The 20,900-nt window shown below is 39.7% G+C and overlaps 2 protein-coding genes across 9 annotated transcripts; one reads left to right on the top strand and one right to left on the bottom strand.

The window, feature by feature from the left end:
• The first annotated feature begins 78 nt into the window (after positions 1 to 78).
• On the top strand, positions 79 to 13,446 carry LOC147291653 (cysteine-rich receptor-like protein kinase 10). 8 transcript variants are annotated; one of them, XR_015121342.1, is made up of 10 exons: positions 8,428 to 8,514; positions 8,730 to 9,060; positions 9,653 to 10,887; positions 11,082 to 11,199; positions 11,291 to 11,447; positions 11,590 to 11,800; positions 11,986 to 12,039; positions 12,147 to 12,223; positions 12,310 to 12,460; positions 12,795 to 12,935. XR_015121342.1 is itself a non-coding variant. In XM_086238059.1 (9 exons), the coding sequence occupies exons 1-9, from the start codon at positions 8,484 to 8,486 to the stop codon at positions 13,116 to 13,118; spliced, it is 2,796 nt and encodes a 931-aa protein (XP_086094185.1). In that variant the 5' UTR covers positions 8,428 to 8,483; the 3' UTR covers positions 13,119 to 13,446. The 8 variants fall into 8 exon arrangements, 6 of the variants coding, with proteins under 6 accessions (XP_086094187.1, XP_086094185.1, XP_086094188.1 ...); XR_015121343.1 differs by lacking the exon at positions 12,795 to 12,935 and having other exon boundaries at positions 11,973 to 12,039; positions 12,310 to 12,324; XM_086238059.1 differs by having other exon boundaries at positions 11,986 to 12,223; positions 12,795 to 13,446.
• A 4,853-nt stretch (positions 13,447 to 18,299) lies between these two features.
• LOC147291652 (uncharacterized) lies at positions 18,300 to 19,130 on the bottom strand. Its single transcript, XM_086235993.1, has 2 exons — positions 18,786 to 19,130; positions 18,300 to 18,728 (listed from the first exon to the last, which is right to left on the bottom strand). Exons 1-2 carry the CDS (start codon positions 19,128 to 19,130, stop codon positions 18,300 to 18,302), a joined length of 774 nt encoding a protein of 257 aa, XP_086092119.1.
• Positions 19,131 to 20,900: the final 1,770 nt, after the last annotated feature.

Genomic DNA, 20,900 nt, shown 5'->3' with positions numbered 1-20,900 from the left:
CTGAAGGACTCTGAAATTTTTGATTTAGAAAAATTACTGTTGCAATTTATTATATTTCTATAAGATTTTGGCCATTCTTTGATTCCTTTCTTGTTTTATGGGCAGATATCAATGTTGGGGGCCTCTATACCTAATTCTATTGGATATCAATTGCTATATTTTCCATACCCGCAATGGTGTCAAGCATCTCCATACAGTAAGTGCTTTCACGTCTTCATTACTATTCATGCTTGCTTTTGTTTCACAACATCATCTGCATATGCAATTCAATTTAATGATCTGTTTTATCTCCTTTCAAGTCAGACATCTTAATATCTTAGCTTAATTTTCTTCATAGTATTGGGGCTGAAATTGTGGATGCTTCTACACACTATCTATATTGTCACCTAGCCTGTTATGCTACTCTCTGAAAAGATCAAGGAACTCAGTGTACTACTAACAATCTGCTCTCCTACTATTCCGCATATATAATTTCCTTGTTCCAAAACATCATACAAGTCAGACAGAAAAGTGTTACTGGTTTAAATACAAGTCAGATCTGAAACAGAGTTTTGTAAAGGGTAATTTACTTATGCAGATACAGATGCATAAGGGATGATTAGATGGTGACGAAATAATTGATGATTTGTAAATAGACCAGTGTTCTTAGAATTTTTAAACATGTAGTGATGTTATGCCATAGCATAGGTCAATTTTGGTTGAAGAAACAAATATAGGCTGTTTGTTTGGTATGAGTATAACTAGGATCATCCTGATCATAACATATAGGATTTCAACGATTCGAATTGTCTATTTTTTCGGTCTCCATTAAGGGATCATCCTTACAAAAAAATTAGATAAATCGGAAACCATTTACTAGATTAGATTAAATGGTTAACATTTTAAGTGTTTATTTTGTTGATCATTTAACTTTTGTAGGTAAATGATTTCTGATTTACTTAATTTTTTGCAAGAATAATCTTTTAATAGAGATCTAAAAAATAGACGGTTTGGATCGTTGAAATCTTATCTGGAGTAGGTCCTATTAAAAACTTGTGTCAAAAATAAAATGTCACGAATCCATCCCCTTTTTTCTATTTAATCATTGTACAAAGCCTATTACAATTAGATATGGGTCTAAACTGTGTACCTAGTTGAATTTCATATGTCTATTATGTCATGTTTTCTTGTGTTGGGATTATGATTATGACTATGATGATCTACCTGGGTTGACAAACTATAAATGTTTTTTTTTTTTTTCTTACATTTATAATTATGAAAGTTATATGGATTCTTGTGGGCAGATCTTGCAGATGCAGATACAAAGCCAAAGCTTCCTTTGCCTATGCAAATACAACTCCGCATGTTGTGCTTTTCTACTTCTTCCAGCCCAGCCCACCACCCTCGACCCTCCCTCCCTCCCTCCCTCCCTCCCTCTTAAGAAATATTGTTTTTTTTTTTTTTTTTTCCCTTTTTTGGTTCGGTATATGCTAATTTGTTGATTTGGTGTTTGCTGAAATTGATTGGTAATTATAAACAAAGTGATGAAATTTGTTGAAATTGATTTGATTTTTTTATTATGAAAAACCCAAAGTGTTCCCTAAAGTCTAAACCATCCTAATCAAGAAAGCAAATTGAAACATGATACTGGAAATTAAGACTTTAAAGTCTGTACCATGAAGGCTTGTGAATTTATTAGGCTAAAACATTAGGCAAAAAGTCACAAAAAGTCACTCCAGTCCCCTTCGTTTTAATTTGCACGTTTGTGTTACTGTATTTTAATTAATATTACAATCAAGTTCAATTTGTACAATGTTCATTTTTTGCCCATTTTTTTTTTTTTTTTGCCTAATAAATTCACAAGCCTTCATGGTACAGACTTTAAAGTCTTAATTTCCAGTATCTTGTTTCAATTTGCTTTCTTGATTTGGATGGTTTAGACTTTAGGGAACACTTTGGAGTTTTTCATACACTCGAGTCAAAGTCTTTGTCTCGTATCTTCAAAGTTACTCATCCATTTCAACAGAAAAGAGTAAGAGCAGGGTACTTGGACAGAAAATGGGCTGCCCACCAACTGTTTCTAGTAAGAGTTTTTGTGGCCATAAAATGAGCGTGTGCCTTAATGAACTAATCCAAATTAATTTTGCGGCTCTCCTCCCGCTTTTGTAGGAGTTTTTTTCAACCTAACTTCACGTTAGGGTTTCCTGGCTCCTTGTGCCAGTTTTTGTTCCCTCCGGCGGCGGCTTTTCAGTGTTAAGTTCCGAACCCAACCTGTTCTTGGTCATCGGGGAGATCAGTGCCATGGATTCCATTGAGTCTGCCTTCTCCAAACGTTTAACTCTGGTTGAAGGGGAAGAGGAGGAGATTCCGATTCGCAAGCTGGGGGCGGAAGTTAACAAAGAGGTTCTCCGGAAGAGCTTGGTGGCGAAGGTCCTAACACCCAAGAGCTTCAATCGGCCTGCCTTCAAAAACACGATGCTGAAACTCTGGGACACTACGAGGAATGTTTCCGCAAAAGACCTTGGACCAAACCTGTTTCTCTTCACCTTTTCTTCCGAGGGGGATAAGCAACGGGTCATTAATCAAGCCCCTTGGACTTTTGACAAAGCTTTGGTTGTTTTGGAGGAACCTAATGGTACAGTTGCCCCGAATGCTATGGCTTTGATACATGTCGATTTCTGGGTTCAAGCACACAATGTTCCACTATTATATATGACGGAGGAAGTGGGGATGCTGATCGGGAATGGCCTGGGGACGTGTCTGGAAGTTGGGGGAGGATATGAGCACCACTTGGTAGGGCAGTTTCTTCGTATTCGGGTGCGACTCGACACCACGAAACCACTACCTCGGATTAAAAGACTAACTCTGGAAGATGGGGAAAGGGTTGAAATACAACTGCTCTACGAACGGCTTCCAATCTTCTGTTATGTTTGTGGAAGGATTGGACACAATTTCAAACAGTGTGATTGTACCACGGATTCTGACCGTGCCGACCCCGGAAAGCAATGGGGGAGTTGGCTGAAAGCGGAACCAGCATTTACAAAGTATCGCCCTGTTGAGGCCAGCGGGCAGGAGGCTGAGGACGAAAGAGAAGAACACACGGTCCAATTGATTGGCAACCAGGGATCCATTATACCAGCTTTTAAAGTGACACAACAAACACGTGTGTCTCGGGAGGAGCTTGCTGCTATTGGGGAACAAAGGAGACAGCAGGAAGAGGCTGCACGGCTGAAACGGATAGACGCTTTTAAGAAAACTGAGGGAAAGCAAATGCGACATGAGGAGGAGGACGTAAGAGGTCCGATGGTCGATGTAGACCTTATTGGGGCACCACCAGGGGGAAAACGAACGGAGAGAGAGGGTGGCTCTTCTACGTCGTTGGGCACGGAGTTGTTGTTAACTCAAATTGAGACCTCTGAGAGCTTAACCCAGAGTGTGGAAAAAGATATTTTCAACCTTGCACCCCTAATCACCTCTAAGGAACCGCAACAAGCCTTGGCGACACGGAACTCGCCCTCCCAGGTACAAGTTCAGGACCTGGGGAATCTTATGCGTGACACTTTGCATGGGGCGACTCCTCGGAAGCAACATTCTAAGGCCAAACCTGGGCCCCGACAAAGAAAAGACAAGAATGATTCCAGTCCAGCTTCTATGGATTATGAGGCGGCTAGTGTCTTGGGGGGTAAAAGGAAAGATATGCATGGGGAAAGAGACATGATGGTGGGGTCACATAAGAAGGGTCGCTCTCTCCAACCGTCTGTTGATACCGGAATTATAGCAGGCTCGCCTTGGAGCAAAGTGGTGGGGCCGGGACAGCCGGCCCACCACAAGCAATGAAACTCTTAAGCTGGAATGTTCGAGGTCTCCGGCATCCTCGAACATTCGCCTCTCTCAAGCACGTCTTGAGAGTTAATATGCCGGACGTCATTTTTTTAATGGAGACAAAAATGACGGAGTTACAAATGGAAAAGCTTCCAATTTTTTTGGGACTGAAAGGTGCTATGCGTGTGGGACGACGGGGGCTGGGTGGTGGTCTAATTATGTTGTGGCGGCATGGCTGGCATCTTAACCTCATGTCTTATTCCGTGGGTCATATTGACATGTTTATTGAACAACCATCTGGCTCCACTTTTCGTCTCACTGGCTTTTATGGGAACCCGGTGACTAATCATAGACATCATTCGTGGGAGTTGCTGAGACGACTGCATGGGATGAGGACGGGTCCTTGGATGGTTTTTGGGGATTTTAATGAAATTGTGACTGACTCAGAAAAAATTGGTGGCTTGGTGAGACCCCCAGGGCAAATGGGGGCCTTCCGGGATGTGCTCCTAGAGTGTGGTTTATCAGAGGTCAGTGTTTCTGGCGATTTATTCACTTGGGAGCGATATCAGAATGGGGAACTTTGTCTTCGGGAACGCCTTGATCGCTGTGTGGTTAACTCCAGTTTCCGGAATTATTTTGAGTATATTATGGAGCATCATCTTCAGATTCCTGGTTCCGATCATCTACCTATTCTTGTTGAGGTGCAATCACAGTGCACTTCGACTAGGGGGCTTCCTCCCCGACGCTTCCATTTTGAGCAGCGGTGGTGTTTAGAGGAGGGCTGTGAAGAGGTCATCCGTGATGCCTGGAATTTCTCTCTCCCACGCAGCAGCTCGGTGCCACAAGGCCTGCATCACTGTGCGTTACAACTTAAAAAATGGAGCTCGAGGCTCTATGGGGGGCGACGGATACAAATTAAAAGGCTACAACTTGAGCTTGAACAACTAAAGAAATTCCCTCAACCCAACCAAGATCCTTCTCGCAAAAAGGAGATCACACGAGAACTTGAATCTCTAATTGAAACCGATGAAATTTATTGGAAGCAACGGTCGCGCATTAAATGGCTACAGGAGGGGGATAGGAATTCACGGTTTTTCCATGAATCAGCAAAAGAGCGGGGGCAGCGAAATTATATTGCAGGTTTGTATAATAATCAACAGGTGTGGGTCACCGACAATGCTCAGCTGGGGGCTCTTTTCTGTGATTTCTTTACTGATTTATTCACCAGTACCGGTGGGGTGGATATGGACAGAATTCTTTCTTTAGTGGAGCCCAAAGTGACGACTGAACAAAATAACAATCTTATCCGGGCGTTCACTCGTGTGGAAATTGAAGCTGCATTTGAAGCAAATGTACCCCACCAAAGCCCCGGGTTTTGACGGGATGCCTGCGATTTTTTATCAAAAATACTGGTCAATTGTAGGTGATGAGGTTGCGGACTTCTGTCTCAAAATTCTAAATGGGCACGAGAGTGTCCGCAGTGTCAACCACACTCTCTTGGCCCTTATCCCGAAGGTGGCTCTTCCTCAAAATGTGGGTGATTTTCGGCCTATCAGCCTATGCACCGTTCTTTATAAGTTGGTCGCCAAGACTCTTGCCAATAGACTGAAGCAGATCCTCCCCCAACTCATTTCAGAAAACCAAAGTGCTTTTGTCCCAGGGCGCCTGATTCTGGATAATATTCTTGTGGCTTTTGAGACGACCCATGCAATTAAGACCTTGCCTGCGGATGGCACCCCGAAAATGGCCCTAAAGCTGGATATGGCTAAGGCGTATGATCGTGTGGAATGGGAATTCTTACGGGCGCTAATGGAAAAACTGGGTTTTCATGAAAAATGGATCTCTCTGATTATGGATTGCTTGACAACGGTGAGTTTCTCAGTCCTTTGGCGGGGTGCCCCGCTGGGGAATATTTTACCTCAAAGGGGGCTACGGCAGGGATGCCCTCTATCCCCATATCTCTTCCTCTTGTGCGCTGAAGGCTTTACCACCCTGCTTAATAATGCAGACCGCCAGGGAGTGATAAAAGGAGTGAAAGTTGTCCCCAATGCCCCAGAACTGACACATTTATTCTATGCAGATGATAGCTTACTCTTTCTTGAGGCCACACCAGGAAGTGCCTGGGCGATAAAATCCATGCTCAATATCTATGCCGAAGTGTCTGGCCAATTGGTGAATTTCTCTAAATTAGCGGTGTGTTTCAGCAAAAATACTGACCATTTAATTTCCACTATTATCTCTCAGGTTCTGGGGGTGCCGAAAGTGGAATGTCATGGAAAATATCTTGGCCTCCCCAGTGTGGCGGGGCGAGAGCGAAAGATCATTTTCCAATCAGTAAAGGAGCGTATCTGGAGGAAATTAAGTGGCTGGAAAGAAAAGTTTCTCTCTAAGGCGGGGAAGGAAGTTTTACTGAAGGCAGTGGTTCAGGCTATTCCTACCTATTATATGAGTGTTTTTCGCATGCCCAAGGGTGTCTGTAAGGAGATTCGTGCGATGTTCTTTCGGTTTTGGTGGAGTAGTGGTGTAAAGGGGAATGGTATACATTGGCTACGATGGGAGAAATTGTGCACCTCCAAATTGGATGGGGGTTTGGGCTTCCGAAACTTTGAGTATTTTAATAAAGCCCTCATTGCCAAGCAGGGCTGGCGTCTCGTGCACTCCCCTGATTCTCTGGCCAGCCGGGTTTTGAGAAGCAGATATTTCCCTCACGGCTCTTTTATGAATGCCACCATTGGCCAGCGACCCTCACTTATTTGGAGGTCTCTCATTTGGGCCCGTGGTCTGTTAAAGGATGGCATCAGGTGGCGTGTTGGTAATGGGTGCAACATCAAGGTATATCATGACAAATGGCTTCCAACACCTGTCACTCTTTCGGTGCAATCTCCACGGCTCCTTCCCACTGACTGTTTGGTCAACGACCTCATCACTCCGTCAGGTGTCTGGAACAGTGAGATGCTTTACAACTATTTTTCGATGGAGGAAGCCGACATAATTGCTAGTATTCCCCTTGGCAGTTTGCATCACCCTGACCGACAAATCTGGCATTATACTAAAAATGGGCTTTACAGCGTTAAGAGTGGGTACTGGCTTGCCATGAATTCGGCGACCATTTCGACCCTCCCCAGCTGCTCCTCTCATCGGCCCAATCAGCAACTCTGGCGCACTTTATGGAATTTGAGAATCCCGGGCAAGATCAAACTCTTCCTCTGGCGCTGCTGCCAAGAAATCCTTCCATGTAATGTCAATCTCTTCAATCGCAAGATCATTCCTCGGCCTGTCTGTCCTCGGTGTTGGAAAAAACCAGAGACGGTCCTTCATGCTGTTTCCTTCCATGTAATGTCAATCTCTTCAATCGCAAGATCATTCCTCGGCCTGTCTGTCCTCGGTGTTGGAAAAAACCAGAGACGGTCCTTCATGCTGTTTGGGGATGCAGTGCTGCAAAAAATGTTTGGCACTGCTCTGTTCTTGGTGAGCTGGTGCGCTGGTACAGGGAGGGAACCTTCACTGATTTTTTCCACTCAATTCTACTTGTTCTCTCCAAAGCCGAGCAGGAGGAATTTGCGTTTATCTGTTGGGGCGTTTGGAATATGAGGAATGATTTTGTGCATACTGGCGTGGTTGGAGATGGATTGCATCAGTATACCCGCATGATTACTTTTGCTACTGAATACAAAGAGGCTTGGCTTCGCCTCCAACCGAGCCCCATGATGAACAGACCTGTGGAAAAATGGCAGAAGCCTGCGGAGGGTGTTTTTAAGATCAATGTGGATGCAGGTGTTTCTACACGAACTCGGGTGTGTGGTCTGGGGGTGGTGGTTCGGGACAGCTGTGGGGAGGCCCTTCTCGCTGCTTCCAAGCATATCCCTGGCACCCATTCGCCAAGCGAAGCTGAACTCATGGCGGCTATCATGGGGCTGCAACTTGCTTCAGATCTTGGTCTTCACCATATTGTTTTGGAAATGGATACACTGGATGCAGTGAACTGCATCAATGAACCTTCTAGCTGCCTGGCAACTGATGGGGTCCTTGTTGAGGATGTCAAACTCCTTTTAATGGGCTTCGCATCGACAACCTGTTGCCACTGCCGACGAACCAGCAACAATGCAGCACATCACCTTGCCAAGTATGCTGTCTCTCATGTTGGCTCTCTTATTAGTCTTAATAACTGGCCAAATTGGCTTGCTGTAATTCTGCATAATGATGCAACTTGAATAAAAATTACAGCCTTCTTCTCTCAAAAAAAAAAAAAAAATGAGCGTGTGCCTTGGGTTATTTTATGCAATAATTGACAACAAAATGAAATCATCCAGCTCATGTTGCACTAGCACATTTTCGTGCACATGCGTTGACTAAAATTCATTTTTCTGTATTGCTGAGTGAAAATTGAAAATATTTATGATTAAATTTGTTTGTATATAGTGTTGAAGCTGTTTTGGATTGTAAGTGAATTTATGTTACTTAAAAATTAAATTTATAGTTTTAAATAAGTTAATCTTATCTGAAAATTAAATTTATGATCGTGGATAGATTGATGTTATCTTAAAATTAAATTTATGAAATTAGGTATTTTTAGTTAATTTTTTAAACTATAAATACCTTAAATTTAATGGACTTTACTAAAAAAAAAAAAAATGTTGTAATTGTAGTAGAAAAGAATTTCCAATTGAACCTGCAGCCGGCAGATGAAGGCGTTGATCGAGTCGGAGAAGGCAGGTTGGTTGGAACTGAACGACTATATATACAAATGAATTCACGACCGATAAGTACCAATTGAATCTTATGCGAAATGTAAATTGTCTAAGGTGGAATCTATATATATAGTATGAATTCTTTAGTACAGATGAATTGATTAGTTTGGGTCCGCAAAACAATAACCCTATCCAGATATTTCAAAACAAAACTCATTAATTCTCAAATGGCAATTTCAGTGTCGTCTCTTTCACTACTCATCTCCATTAACATCATGATGATGATGACACTGATCTCGCTCCCTCTCCCATCCACCGCCATCTCCTCCTGCAACGGCACATGCAAAACCATAGACGACTGCTCCGGCCAGCTCATCTGCATCAGCGGCAAGTGCGACGACGACCCCGACGTCGGGACCCACATATGCGGCGACAGCGGAGGGAACACCACCGTCATCTCCTCCTGCAACGGCCCATGCAAAACCCTGGACTACTGCTCCGGCCAGCTCATCTGCGTCAACGGTAAGTGCAACGACGACCCCAACGTCGGGACCCACATATGCAACGCCAGGTAATTAAATTAAGGGGCGGGCCCACCACCCTTTTTGCTGAGTTGACCATTTACAAGTTTAAATTTTTTATATTCTGCTAAGTTAACTACCCTAATATGATAGAAATATCCCAAATTTCACAAAAAATATCATTTTTACCATCTAAACCCACCTACCCACCCAAACAAACACACCACCAGCATTCCCCACCCCTGGCCTTCCTTGTACATTCTATATCACACTCTCTTTCATGTCTGATTTTTGTTTGCCGATTTGGGGTTTGGGAATGGTGGACAGAAGATTACAAGAATATTGCATTCTCATATTTTGTATACACATTTTTGGGAATAGTGGGTGGATTTAATACCCTTGAGCTTATTATAATCTGTCCATCTTTAAGGTATTCTTTGCTTATAATAATCTGCTAAATGTGATGTTTGATTGTGCTCCTCCTTTTCATTTATCAGAAATTGTTGTAGTTATGTTAGTGAGTACAAATTATAGTTAGGCATCAACTTTCTTTCTTTCTTCTTCTTAATTTCTATGTCTCTATAGTTAATAGTTGTCCTGCTACATCACTCTTTCATATCCCATCTTGTCATTCTGTACCAGCCAAGACAGTTTGGTACCAGGCAAATCTATCAGTGCAAACCAGACCTTGACTTCTTCCACTGGAACCTTTTCATTAGGCTTCTTCAGTCCTCAAAACTCTACCAAACACTTCCTTGGTTTATGGTACAATACAATCCCAAACACTGCAATTGTATGGGTTGCTAACAGAGACTTCCCACTTGATTCTCCCGGTGTTTTTATGCTCAGCCATGATGGAAATTTGGTGGTGTTGGATGGGGCAGAACAAGTACTTATATGGTCAACTAATGTATCAGTTGATGCTTCTTCAGCGAATGCCACAACTGGTTTACTAATGGATACCGGAAACCTTGTTCTGAGATTAAGAGGAGACACTTTGTGGCAGAGCTTCGATCATCCCTTTGATACACTTTTGCCTGGCATGAAGCTTAGCTTGAACAAAAGGACTGGCCAGCAAAGGCGTCTTACATCTTGGGCAGCACTTGATGATCCACAACCCGGAGAGTTCACCTTTGGCATTGATCCTAAGGTATGGGGACAGGCTTTTATCTGGAAGGAAAATGCTCAATATTGGAGAAGTCCTCCGTACATTGGCAACGAAACAAACACAGCCTTTGATGTTGATGGGAAAAATGCTTCATCTTCAAATGAAACCACCTATTTCTCTCCTTACATCATTGATGCTTCTGATGAGGTTTATCTTACTTATGGTGTCTCAGATAGCTCAGCAAAATTAAGGGTCATGTTGAATCAAACTGGGCAGATTGAGCTGCTGGTGTGGCAGAATTCCAGTAAAACATGGATCGTATGGTGGAGGAAGCCAGTTGATAAATGTGATTTTTATGCTCCATGCGGTCCATATGGTGCCTGTCATGAAAATAAAACCCTTGCATCACCATGCCAGTGTTTGACAGGTTTTAGACCCAAATTTAAAGAACAGTGGGATATGGGAAATTGGTCCAGTGGCTGTGTTACGGAAGAGGCATTGAAATGTGATAACGGATCAGAAGGGAAATTTTCGATGTTTGAAAGTTTGAAATTACCGGATCATTCTATTCTGTTAGACAGTAAGAGTAGAAGTGAGTGTGAATCTGAATGCAGTCAGAACTGTTCTTGCACAGCTTATGCTTATGTAAATGCGACGGAAGGAAATAGTACTGGTAGATGCTTGACATGGTTGGGTGACTTAATGGATCTTGTACAGAATCAAACTCTCGGGCAAGACATTTATATTCGTGTTGGTAATTCCAACCAAGGTATGTTTGGTTTCTTTTTTGGCCGGTAGGTAGGCTTGGTTTCTTTAATTTGCTAATAGTAGTTGAGATTAGACTCATTAGTTTCACATGATTAATAAACCAACCAAAACTTTTTAAGCTGGCCAGAAAATGACCATTACTTGGAGCCATCACTATTATTATTGGTCAACGAGATTTTTTTCTTTTCTTTGCAGGTGGCAAGGGTCATGCATGGAAGCGGTCACTTGTAATTACAATAGTCACAGCAGCAGTCGGATTGCTTACAATAATATTAGGTTATTTCATGTGGAAGAAATTTTTTGGAAAAGAAAGGTACTGCTACCACTCTGTCTCTCTTCCACATGTGCAGGCACACAGATTCTAGTATTCCAAACAAAAGACACTAACAATAATACTGAAACAGGGAGCCTAGGAGGAAGTATTGGGAGACTATTATTTCTGGAGGTGGAAAGAATGATACAGAACTACCACTCATTGGTTTAAGGAGTATATTAGCTGCTACAAACAACTTCTCTGAAGCTAATAAACTGGGAGAGGGAGGATTTGGCCCTGTTTATAAGGTGACACTTCCACAGTTCTGATCTCCAAATGCAAGTGTATCGGTTTTCATTTTATACTTTTTTTTTAATAATTTATTTAATTAATTTTGATTGGTAAGGTGGTAGTTCTCTTTGTGTTGGGTACGTTTTTCTTCCTTTACAGGGGATTTTGCTTGAAAATCAAGAAGTAGCCATAAAAAGGCTGTCAAAGAAGTCTGGGCAAGGACATCTGGAGTTCATGAATGAGTTAAAGCTCATTGCCAAGCTCCAACATACCAATCTTGTTAGGCTTTTGGGTTGCTGCATTGAAGAGGAGGAAATGATATTGATCTATGAGTACATGCCCAACCGAAGTTTGGACAAATTTTTGTTTGGTATGTGCTTATCACTTCTAAGATTAACTCTTTAAATTTCTGGGACATCGAATTTGATTACCTCTGTGAAAGATCTTTTTCATTGTGTAGAAAAGCTGAGTAATGCAATTTAACAATATTGTAACAACCTTTAAAACAAAAGGAAAATCACTTTGCTCATTGTTCTTCATAGTTGATCTTAACAGATGCATCTGAAAAAGCAAAATTGGATTGGGATACACGCTTCCGAATTATAGAAGGTACTGCTCAAGGATTACTTTATATCCACAAGTACTCTAGATTGAAAATTATCCACAGGGACCTAAAAACAAGTAATATTCTGTTGGATGGAACTATGAACCCTAAGATTTCAGACTTTGGAATGGCAAGGATTTTCGGGATAAATCAAACGGAAGCAGATACCAACAGAGTCGTTGGGACATAGTAAGTGTATACTAGGCTAGCTTATGCTTTCATTCTTGCAAGTAAACCTTATATTAGCACTCACTTCTCTACATTAATTCGTGTAGCGGCTACATGTCACCCGAGTATGCACTCTATGGTCAATTTTCTGAAAAATTGGATGTATTTAGCTTCGGAGTGTTGTTGTTGGAGATTGTAAGTGGAAAGAAGAATGCTTCTTTTTATCGTTTGAAAGATTCACCGACTCTTGCTGGATGGGTAAGTAAATTATTTGCTTTTATGTTTTTGGACTGAAATTAGAAAACCTAGTTTATTCCTTTTTGTCCTAAAAGAAACCTTGAAAATTGCAAATAACTATAAGTAGGGACGGGGTTATTGGTTGGCTAGACCAGGGCTACACCTAAAAAAAAAACAAAAAGAAAGTTCTAAACAAATTTTGTAGCCCACAAGTCTCAGTCCGGTCTCGAACCGACTCCAATGTAGAAACCTAGCCTTGCCACAGACTATAACCCTCAAATAGAGGATGGGTTTATAAGCTTCAAATAGACTATAAGCTCATGCATGATTGATGGGTTTATCTGTTGAATCTTAGGCATGGGAATTATGGCAAGAAGATAGGGGAATGGAGGTGATTGATGAGTCAGTAAGGGAGACATGCCGGCCTCATGAAGCTTTAAGGTGTATCCATATAGGGTTTTTGTGTGTTCAAGAAGCTCCAGCTGATCGACCTACAATGTCATCCGTAATTCATATGCTGCAGAGCAATGAAGCTACATCACTTCCACCTCTTAAAGAACCTGCTTTTTCAACAAACTACAAGAATGTTGATAGGAATTCTAGTGCTGCTGGTTCTTCTCAAACAAGTACAATATATTCCAACAATACAATCACCATGAGTATCCCAGAAGGCCGATAGAGGTGCAATTTTGTTTCCTTTCGTCAAAGCATTGTGAGCATTGTGACAAGTATTGACAATCAACAGTGCAAGAATTTGACAATGTACATGTAGATTGGCGAATTAACCTCCTTCAAAATACTCCTTGGGCTTCACAAATTTTGTCAAGATATCCTAGCTAACGGGCCTTAATTGGGCTTCACAATTTTATTGGTCCATGTTGAAGCTCATCTGACTTCAGTGCTAGAGCACTTGATCTCATTCTGACGGTAAAAGTTGAATGCTTATAATGTCTATCAGGTAAATTATATATTCTTCGATCTCTACAAATTGTAGAGCTGGCAATGAATATGAACAGAATTGTATAATCTAAAAAAACCAAAGGAGTATGTTCAAATATATAGTTGAATTGAAAGTACATTTCATGCAATTCCAGAATGTCCCTTGTTAAAAAGCTGTTCGACCTTACTACTTTCTATCTGAGGCTCAGAAAAATATCTTAAAGTCAGTAAGATGTCTGATTTTTTATTTATTTATAAAAAAAGAAGAAGAAAATGGTAATGTGGCCCAACCAAGGCTACATACTGCATAAACAATGTTCACAAATGGCATTGTTATGTGGTCCAATCAACATATCCATCATATTGGGAAATTGAACTAAATAACCCAGTTTCCAGCCCAAATTGTTATGGGAAAATATGTCAAAGGGTACCGCTATTCAGACCCAATTTTTTTATCAGTACCCCCAACATTTTAATTAAAATATAATTTCCTACTTTATCTTAATACAGATCGACTAAAAATGATATATTAGTTAATAAACAAACCTTATATTTATTTAATATTTTAAGATTTATTCAAACTAATTAAAAAACCTAAAAAACAAAGGAAAGTAGTCACAACCCATTGTCCCATCCCCACCAGCAGCAATCTAGCCCTGCCACCACCCCTTTCTCCTCCCCCTAGGCCGGCGGCTCTCTCTCTCTCTCTCTCTCTCTCTCTCTCTCTCTCTCTCTCGCTCCCTCACTTTCTTCCTTTCATGATTTGCAGACCATTGAAGCAAGGGAGTTGGTAGCCTTTCCGGCGTGCCTTCAAATCGGAGCGGGTAATCCCAAGGCCAATTGCTTTTCCAAGACACCACCAACTCCTCCAACAACGCCTTCAAACCAAGTTACATTTTGGTTTCATTTGAATGGAAGAATAAGATTTAATTTGATGTCTAATAATACAAGACTTAGGTGAGTTGAGGTACTTTCTTGGTATTGAAGTAGCCAGATCTGATAGTGGCATCTTCATCTCTCAGAGAAAGTTTGTTTTAGACCTTGAAGAAAGAGGTATGTTGGGATGCAGACCAGTAGACACTCCTATGGAAGCTAATCATACTATATATACCATTTTAGATACAAGATGTTGCCATATTTTTTAGGCTTTTTATTATATAATTTTCAAACAACAAATTGGTCCTTAAAGTGCATTTTCAATCAATTTCATCTCTCATCTTTGTCATCGAACATCAATTTAGTCTATACACACTTTTTCGTTAAAAATAGCTCAGGATACGAAAAAATTCCCTGAAAATTCCTATGGACTTGTCTTGACTATTATTTTTATATGGGGTCAAATTATCAAATTGATTTTTTAGAAAATTCAAAAGTCCCAAACTAATTCCCTGAATTTTCTATAAAATACTAAACGTTAATTTGATAATTTGACCCCATATAAAAATAGTAATAGTCAAGATGAGTCTATAGGAATTTTTGGAGAATTTTTTCATATTTTGAGCTATATTTGACGAATTTTCAAAGTGTGTCAAAAGACCAAATTGATGTTCGGTGGCAAAGATGAGGGATGACATTGAGTGAAAATACATTTTAGGGACTAAATTGATGTTTTGGTGAAAGTTGAGGGACTATTTATGATAAAAAGCCTATTTATTAATTCAATTTAGGTCCAGTTTGAAAAGAAATTGGTCATAGTCTTAAATTATAGAAGCATCAATTTGCCCCATAAATCTGCCTGAAATTAGAAGCATTGGTATGTCCTAGAAATCTACCTCAATTTAACTTGCAAAGGCCAACATTTTGTTTAAAATTAGAAGCATCAATTTCATTTCATATATTTCCTTCCATAAAGTCCATTCATTCAATAAATTCCTTACTCTTCATTTTCCACTGAAAATCTACAAAACCATATCACATCCCATATTCTAAACTCTTTGACAAACTCACAACCTATTACTCAAATCTATAGCATACAAAAATCTCATATGCATACCAAAATCCCTCACTCTAACTCAGAACCCAGTACACAAACATATATAATACATAAACTCAAGTGAACAGCAGGCAAGCCCAAAGCATTTTCTCTCTTTTTTTACTTCTCCAAGATATTAATCATTTTCAATAATCCAGGGATTATTTGCCTTCCATAATCGCAGAGTTCGAGGTTATACCAAAGCGAGTAACCGAACTCTCCATTAATTAGCAACACAGGTAGACAAAATTTAAAATCCAAACCCAAAATTTCTATCAAATAAACCCAAAAAAAAAAAAAAAAAAAAAAAAAAAAAAACAACAACAACCCACTGCATACCTCTGTTAAGTAACATCTATCAAACCTCCTTCTTAGGTTTGCATCGGTCTAGGATGTCCTCTGAACAACCACTCTTCCACAATAGCAGCGGGGGCAGCACATGAGCCTCCTCCATTTCATACATCTTCGTTAGTCAATGAGTTCTGAACCAAAACTCTAAGGTAATTTCAGCCCTATTTATGTGATATTTGATTAATGATTCAGCTATTTATGTTTATAGAAGGAAATTAGATGGGTTTGGAGGGAAAGATGTCTCCAATGGCAGGAACCACGTAGATTAGGGGTAAAGGTTGGCGCCATGTTTAGGTTTGTGAAACAATGGTATTCGAATATATTGCTCTGTATGTCTACAACTCTGGAAGATACAGGAATATAAAGAACAGACATATGCTACCTATGGTATGAAAGTCTAGATCCTAAGATACAACAATTGACAATATAAAGCCTAAATTACAGTAGTTGACTATCTAGATAAGGTAAGAATAATTGCACAGCTATTCCATATCTTAACACGCCCCTTCAAGTTGGAGAGTGTATATTGTAGACTCCCAACTTGCCCAAGAGTGAACCAAAGGATGCTTTCCCTAGAGGCTTAGTGAAAATATCTGCAACTTGTAGAGTCGTAGGCACGTAAGTAGTAGACACTAAGCCGGACTGAATAATTTATGATAATTAAGAAATTTGGAAATGGGGTAACGAGAACCTATACCTTTTGCAGCAAGAGGATTCGAAGTAGACGATGGACTGGAAGTAGCATGGTAACAATGAAAGTCACGGAGCAAAACAGAAGGTTGTGGGATTCGTTCCAAGTGACGCAAAGGAGGGAACGAGAGAGGGTGAGGTAGGTGGCAACGAGCTTGGTTGTGGACCGGGGCTGGACGGTGTGCTTGGACTATGTGGTGGGTTGGGGCTGATTTCAGGTGTGGAGGTGACTGAATCAAGTTGAGGCAAAGGTAGAAGTGGAGCTGTGGGAAGTTGAATGGTAGGAGCAGTAGCGAAAGGAAAAATATCCTCATGAAAGACAACATCGCGGCTGCTAAAGAATTTGTTAGTGCCTAAATCATAAACTCGATAAGCCTTTTGACCAAAAGGGTAGCCCACGAAAACACATTTGCGTGCCCTTTGATCAATTTTATGTGCAAGATTAATATTAGTGGCATAACAGAGACAACCAAAAACACGAAGATGTGTATAAATGGGTGGATGATGAAACAAAAGTTCATATGGAGATTTACCAGATAAAATTTGTGTGGGAAGGTGATTAATTAAGTAGGTAGCATTGAGAACGCATTCACCCCAAAAAACAAGATGGAGATGCGCATGAAAGCGAAGGGCTCGTGCTATTTCCAAAAGATGGCGGTGTTTGCGTTCGACGACCCCATTTTGTTGAGGCGTAGAAACAAATGAGTGTTGATAGAGGACGCCAAGCTCTGCAAAAAAAGGTCGTAGAAGAAAACTCTCCACCATTGTCGACACGTATTGATTTAATTGGACAATTAAATTGAGTAGAGACGAAGGCAAAAAAGGACTTAAGTAAACCTTGAGTATCAGATTTGTAACACATCAAATAAACCCAAGTGCAACGGGTGTAATCATCAACAATAGTTAAAAAGTATCATGCACCAGAGTGAGAAGCGACTTTGTGTGGGCCCCAAATATCACAATGAATTAGATCAAATGGTGTAGTACTAGTAATGGAACTCAAATTAAATGGAAGCCTGGTCTGTTTGGCCAATGGACAAAAATCACATAATTTATGAGAAAAAGAAATATCTGGAAATGTTTTAGCTAAAAGTTTAAGACGGGCATCAGAAGGGTGTCCAAGCCGCATATGCCAAAGATTGGGTGGAGTGGACACATGGTGTGAGGCTAGTGAGGGTGGTGTCGGATGGAAGTAATAGAGGCCACCATGTTGCCTACCCAGTCCAATCGTCTTCTTTGTGTCCAAGTCCTGCAGAAGGCAATATTGAGGAAAGAAAACAACACAACAGTTAAGTGCTTTTGTGAGTTTGCTAGCAGACATCAAATTAATATTGAAAGAGGGAACGCAAAGCACATCGGTAAGTTTTAAATGAGGATCAAAAGCAACTGTGCATGTTGAGTGAATAGAAGCTTTAGAGCCAGTGGGTAATCCTACAGGCGGCATGGAGGAAGGAGATGATATATTGGACAAAAAATTGTGGAATTGGTTATGTGGTCAGTAGCACCACTGTCTATTACCCAAGCATTTGACAAATTAGATTGACGTTGAAAAAATAGACAAGTAGGAAAAGACAAACCTGCAAAATTTACTTGAGGTTGTGATACACCTTTGTTGCCTACAGCACCCATTATTTGATTGCATTGATCTAATGTGAGGTGAGGTGCAATGGACTGAAAAGGATGAGTCGTGGACTGAGGGGCAATGGTTTGGACATTGTGAGTAGTGGGTGACTTCTTATTGTTACCTTGGTATGGACGACTTGCTGCGTCAGATTTTGTATTGGAGTTGTCCACTTCTTTGTTGTGCAATTTATGCCCTGGAGGAAACCCTTTGATAAAATAACAAGTATCAATGTTATGATTATTTCCATTGTAGTGGCTGCAATGGCGGGGTTCCCTTTGATTTCCTTAAGAAAAAGAACGAGATTGGGAATTTTGTCCAGGAGAACGAAATTGAGAACTATGTCTATTGCCAAAGGAAGTCCCTTTATTGTTGTGGACAGTTAACATGGCCATGCTCTCTGAGTTAGCATGAGTAGCAGTAAGCTCCCGTTGCTTTTCTTCCTGTGAAAGGAGAAAATATGCCTTTTGAATAGTTGGTAAAGGCTGCATCAGAAGGATCTGACCCCGGATTGCCGCATAAGACTCGTTCAATCCCATCAAAAATTGCATTAATTTCTGGCATTCTTCACGCTCGGTCAATGATTTCAACGTACCACAAGAGCAAGGATCAATATCATTATAGGAACTCAATTCATCCCAATAGCCTTTAAGCTTAGTATAATACGTTGCAAGGGACATCTGATCTTGCATATGTGTAGCGATGCTCCGTTCAATCTGAAAAATTCTAGGAGCATTGCTCTGTGAAAAGCGTTCTTAAAGATCAATCCATACCTCATTGGCTGTTTCTGCGTAAGTAACGCTGTTGGCAAGATCAGAGTCAAGTGAATTAAGAATCCAAGAGAGGATCATGTCATTGCACCTCTGCCATTGCTGGTACTCAGTGGGTTTTGTGATTGGCGATGGCTTTCTAATCGTTCCATCAATAAAGCTCGTCTTGTTCTTTGCACTGAGGGCAATTTGCATAGAGCGACTCCAAGTGCCATAGTTGTCGCCAATCAGGGGCTTGGAAACCAAGACCATGCTGGGATGATCTGAATGGTGTACATAATAAGAGCTGGTTGGGTTGTTTATGTCTTCAACGCCCTTAGATGAACGTTCACCGTCATTCGGAGCCATCAGACTCTAAGGAGAGTTATACTGTGACAAAGAATGAGGAACAATGTGGATCAGAATGCTCTGATACCATATGAAACAATGGTATTCGAATATATTGCTCTGTATGTCTACAACTCTGGAAGATACATGAATATATATAAAGAATAGACATATGCTACCTATGGTATGAAAGTCTAGATCCTAAGATACAACAATATATTGACAATATAAAGCCTAAATTACAGTAGTTATATCTAGATAAGGTAAGAATAATTGCACAGCTATTCCATATCTTAACAGGGTTAATAGAGGTTTGTACCTAAAAAGACAGAAAAGCTCTTAAAATTGACAAACAATTGAACAGAAGCTAACAAGGTTTGACATAGAAATTTTTTTCAAATTAAGGTGTTACATCGAGTCAAAAAATTTATTAAATAGTAAAGTGAAAAACAGTCAAATTTCAAGTGGGTAAATTGATTAAAAAAAAAAAAAAACCTTAACTAAATGGGTTGATGCTTTAAATACTGCACTCTATTTGATAAATAGATTACGTACAAAATTCTTAATTTTGCAACACCGTAGAACATCTTTTTAATAGACCACCATAATATAAAATGTTACATGTGTTTGGGGGTGTATGCTTTTTGTATCTACGTCCCTACAATGATCATAAATTTAATTTTCATTCTTAAAAAGTGTGTTATTTTGGCCCAGTACTTCATTTGTTTGTTTGGATTGGTGAGCTCCCCTCTTGGCTTGAGGCTCACCTTCAAGCAGACTTATCTTTGTAATATATCTCTTTTTTTTTTTTTTTTTTAGCTTAATGATATTTTCTTTAGCTCTCAAAAACAAAAAAGAGAGGGAGTCAAGAGACATAAATATTTCCTTTTTTGTTTTTTATTTACTTTGTCCTTATCATATCCTGTTAAACTTTTTAGGCAGCTATTGATCTCGGCAGCCTTGGAACTTGGAAGTGTTCAAAGTGAGCACATTATTTTTTAACCCATGGTATATAGCTAGGTTAAGATAGGAAAATGATGATGCCACATTGACGTGTAAATAAAAGCCAGATTGATTACTAATCTAATTGGGAATAGTCAAAGAAATTTGTAGTTCTCGATCAAAATTGTTCCTCTTATCATGGAATTAAATTTCAATAATTTCCTCAATTTTCAATTTTTTGAGGTTTCAAAATATTATCAAAATTTTATTAAAAGTTTCATGTTTTAGTTTAAATTTTCAACGAAATTTTAATTCTTTCAAAATTTCCTTCGAAATTTTTATATTTTTAAATCTTGAAATCCGAAATTTACTTTCTTACCTCTTTATAAATTAATGTAAATATATATTAAATATTGTCATGGAAACATATGTAGCATTTTTATTTTATTTTATAAAAATAGATATTATTGTATACAGAATGACTAGTATGAGAGATCGACTTATTATGAGAGATTGTGAGTGACTGTTTTATAAGAGCCCTTACATTAATCTAATGGCACATAATTAACCTTACTCATATCCATTTTATTACATAATAACCTGTTTTAAATTATTAACCCTTAAAAAAAAAAACAAAAACAAAAACAAAAATCACCCAATTTTTATTCCTCATCTTGTTTTTGAATCCATTTGCCCATGAGTTCACTTTATAAACCACAAAGTTAAAATTTAACATAAAGTCGATAAATCATATATCATCTGATTAATCTAAGAGCTCTTATAAAATTCTCCCTCATAGTGTCTCATAATTAGTCCCTCATATTGGCCAAACTCCTACTATATAATTAA

The sequence above is a fragment of the Dryas octopetala genome, chromosome 3, assembly GCF_963921425.1.
Source record: "Dryas octopetala chromosome 3, drDryOcto1.1, whole genome shotgun sequence".
Taxonomy (NCBI): domain Eukaryota; kingdom Viridiplantae; phylum Streptophyta; class Magnoliopsida; order Rosales; family Rosaceae; genus Dryas; species Dryas octopetala.
Note: the sequence above shows the minus strand (reverse complement) of the source record. Positions and strands in the feature narration are given on the sequence as shown.

Bases quoted from the DNA above. Each gene is read 5' to 3' on its own strand.
- LOC147291653 (XM_086238059.1), top strand. From the start codon at position 8,484: ATGAAGGCGTTGATCGAGTCGGAGAAGGCAG. The intron at 10,888-11,081 runs GTATGTTTGGTT...TTTTCTTTGCAG, and splicing joins TGTTGGTAATTCCAACCAAG to GTGGCAAGGGTCATGCATGG. The intron at 11,200-11,290 runs GTACTGCTACCA...ATACTGAAACAG, and splicing joins AAATTTTTTGGAAAAGAAAG to GGAGCCTAGGAGGAAGTATT.
- LOC147291652 (XM_086235993.1), bottom strand. From the start codon at position 19,130: ATGGCTCCGAATGACGGTGAACGTTCATCTAAGGGCGTTGAAGACATA. The intron at 18,729-18,785 runs GTATGGATTGAT...AGAATTTTTCAG, and splicing joins ACGCAGAAACAGCCAATGAG to ATTGAACGGAGCATCGCTAC.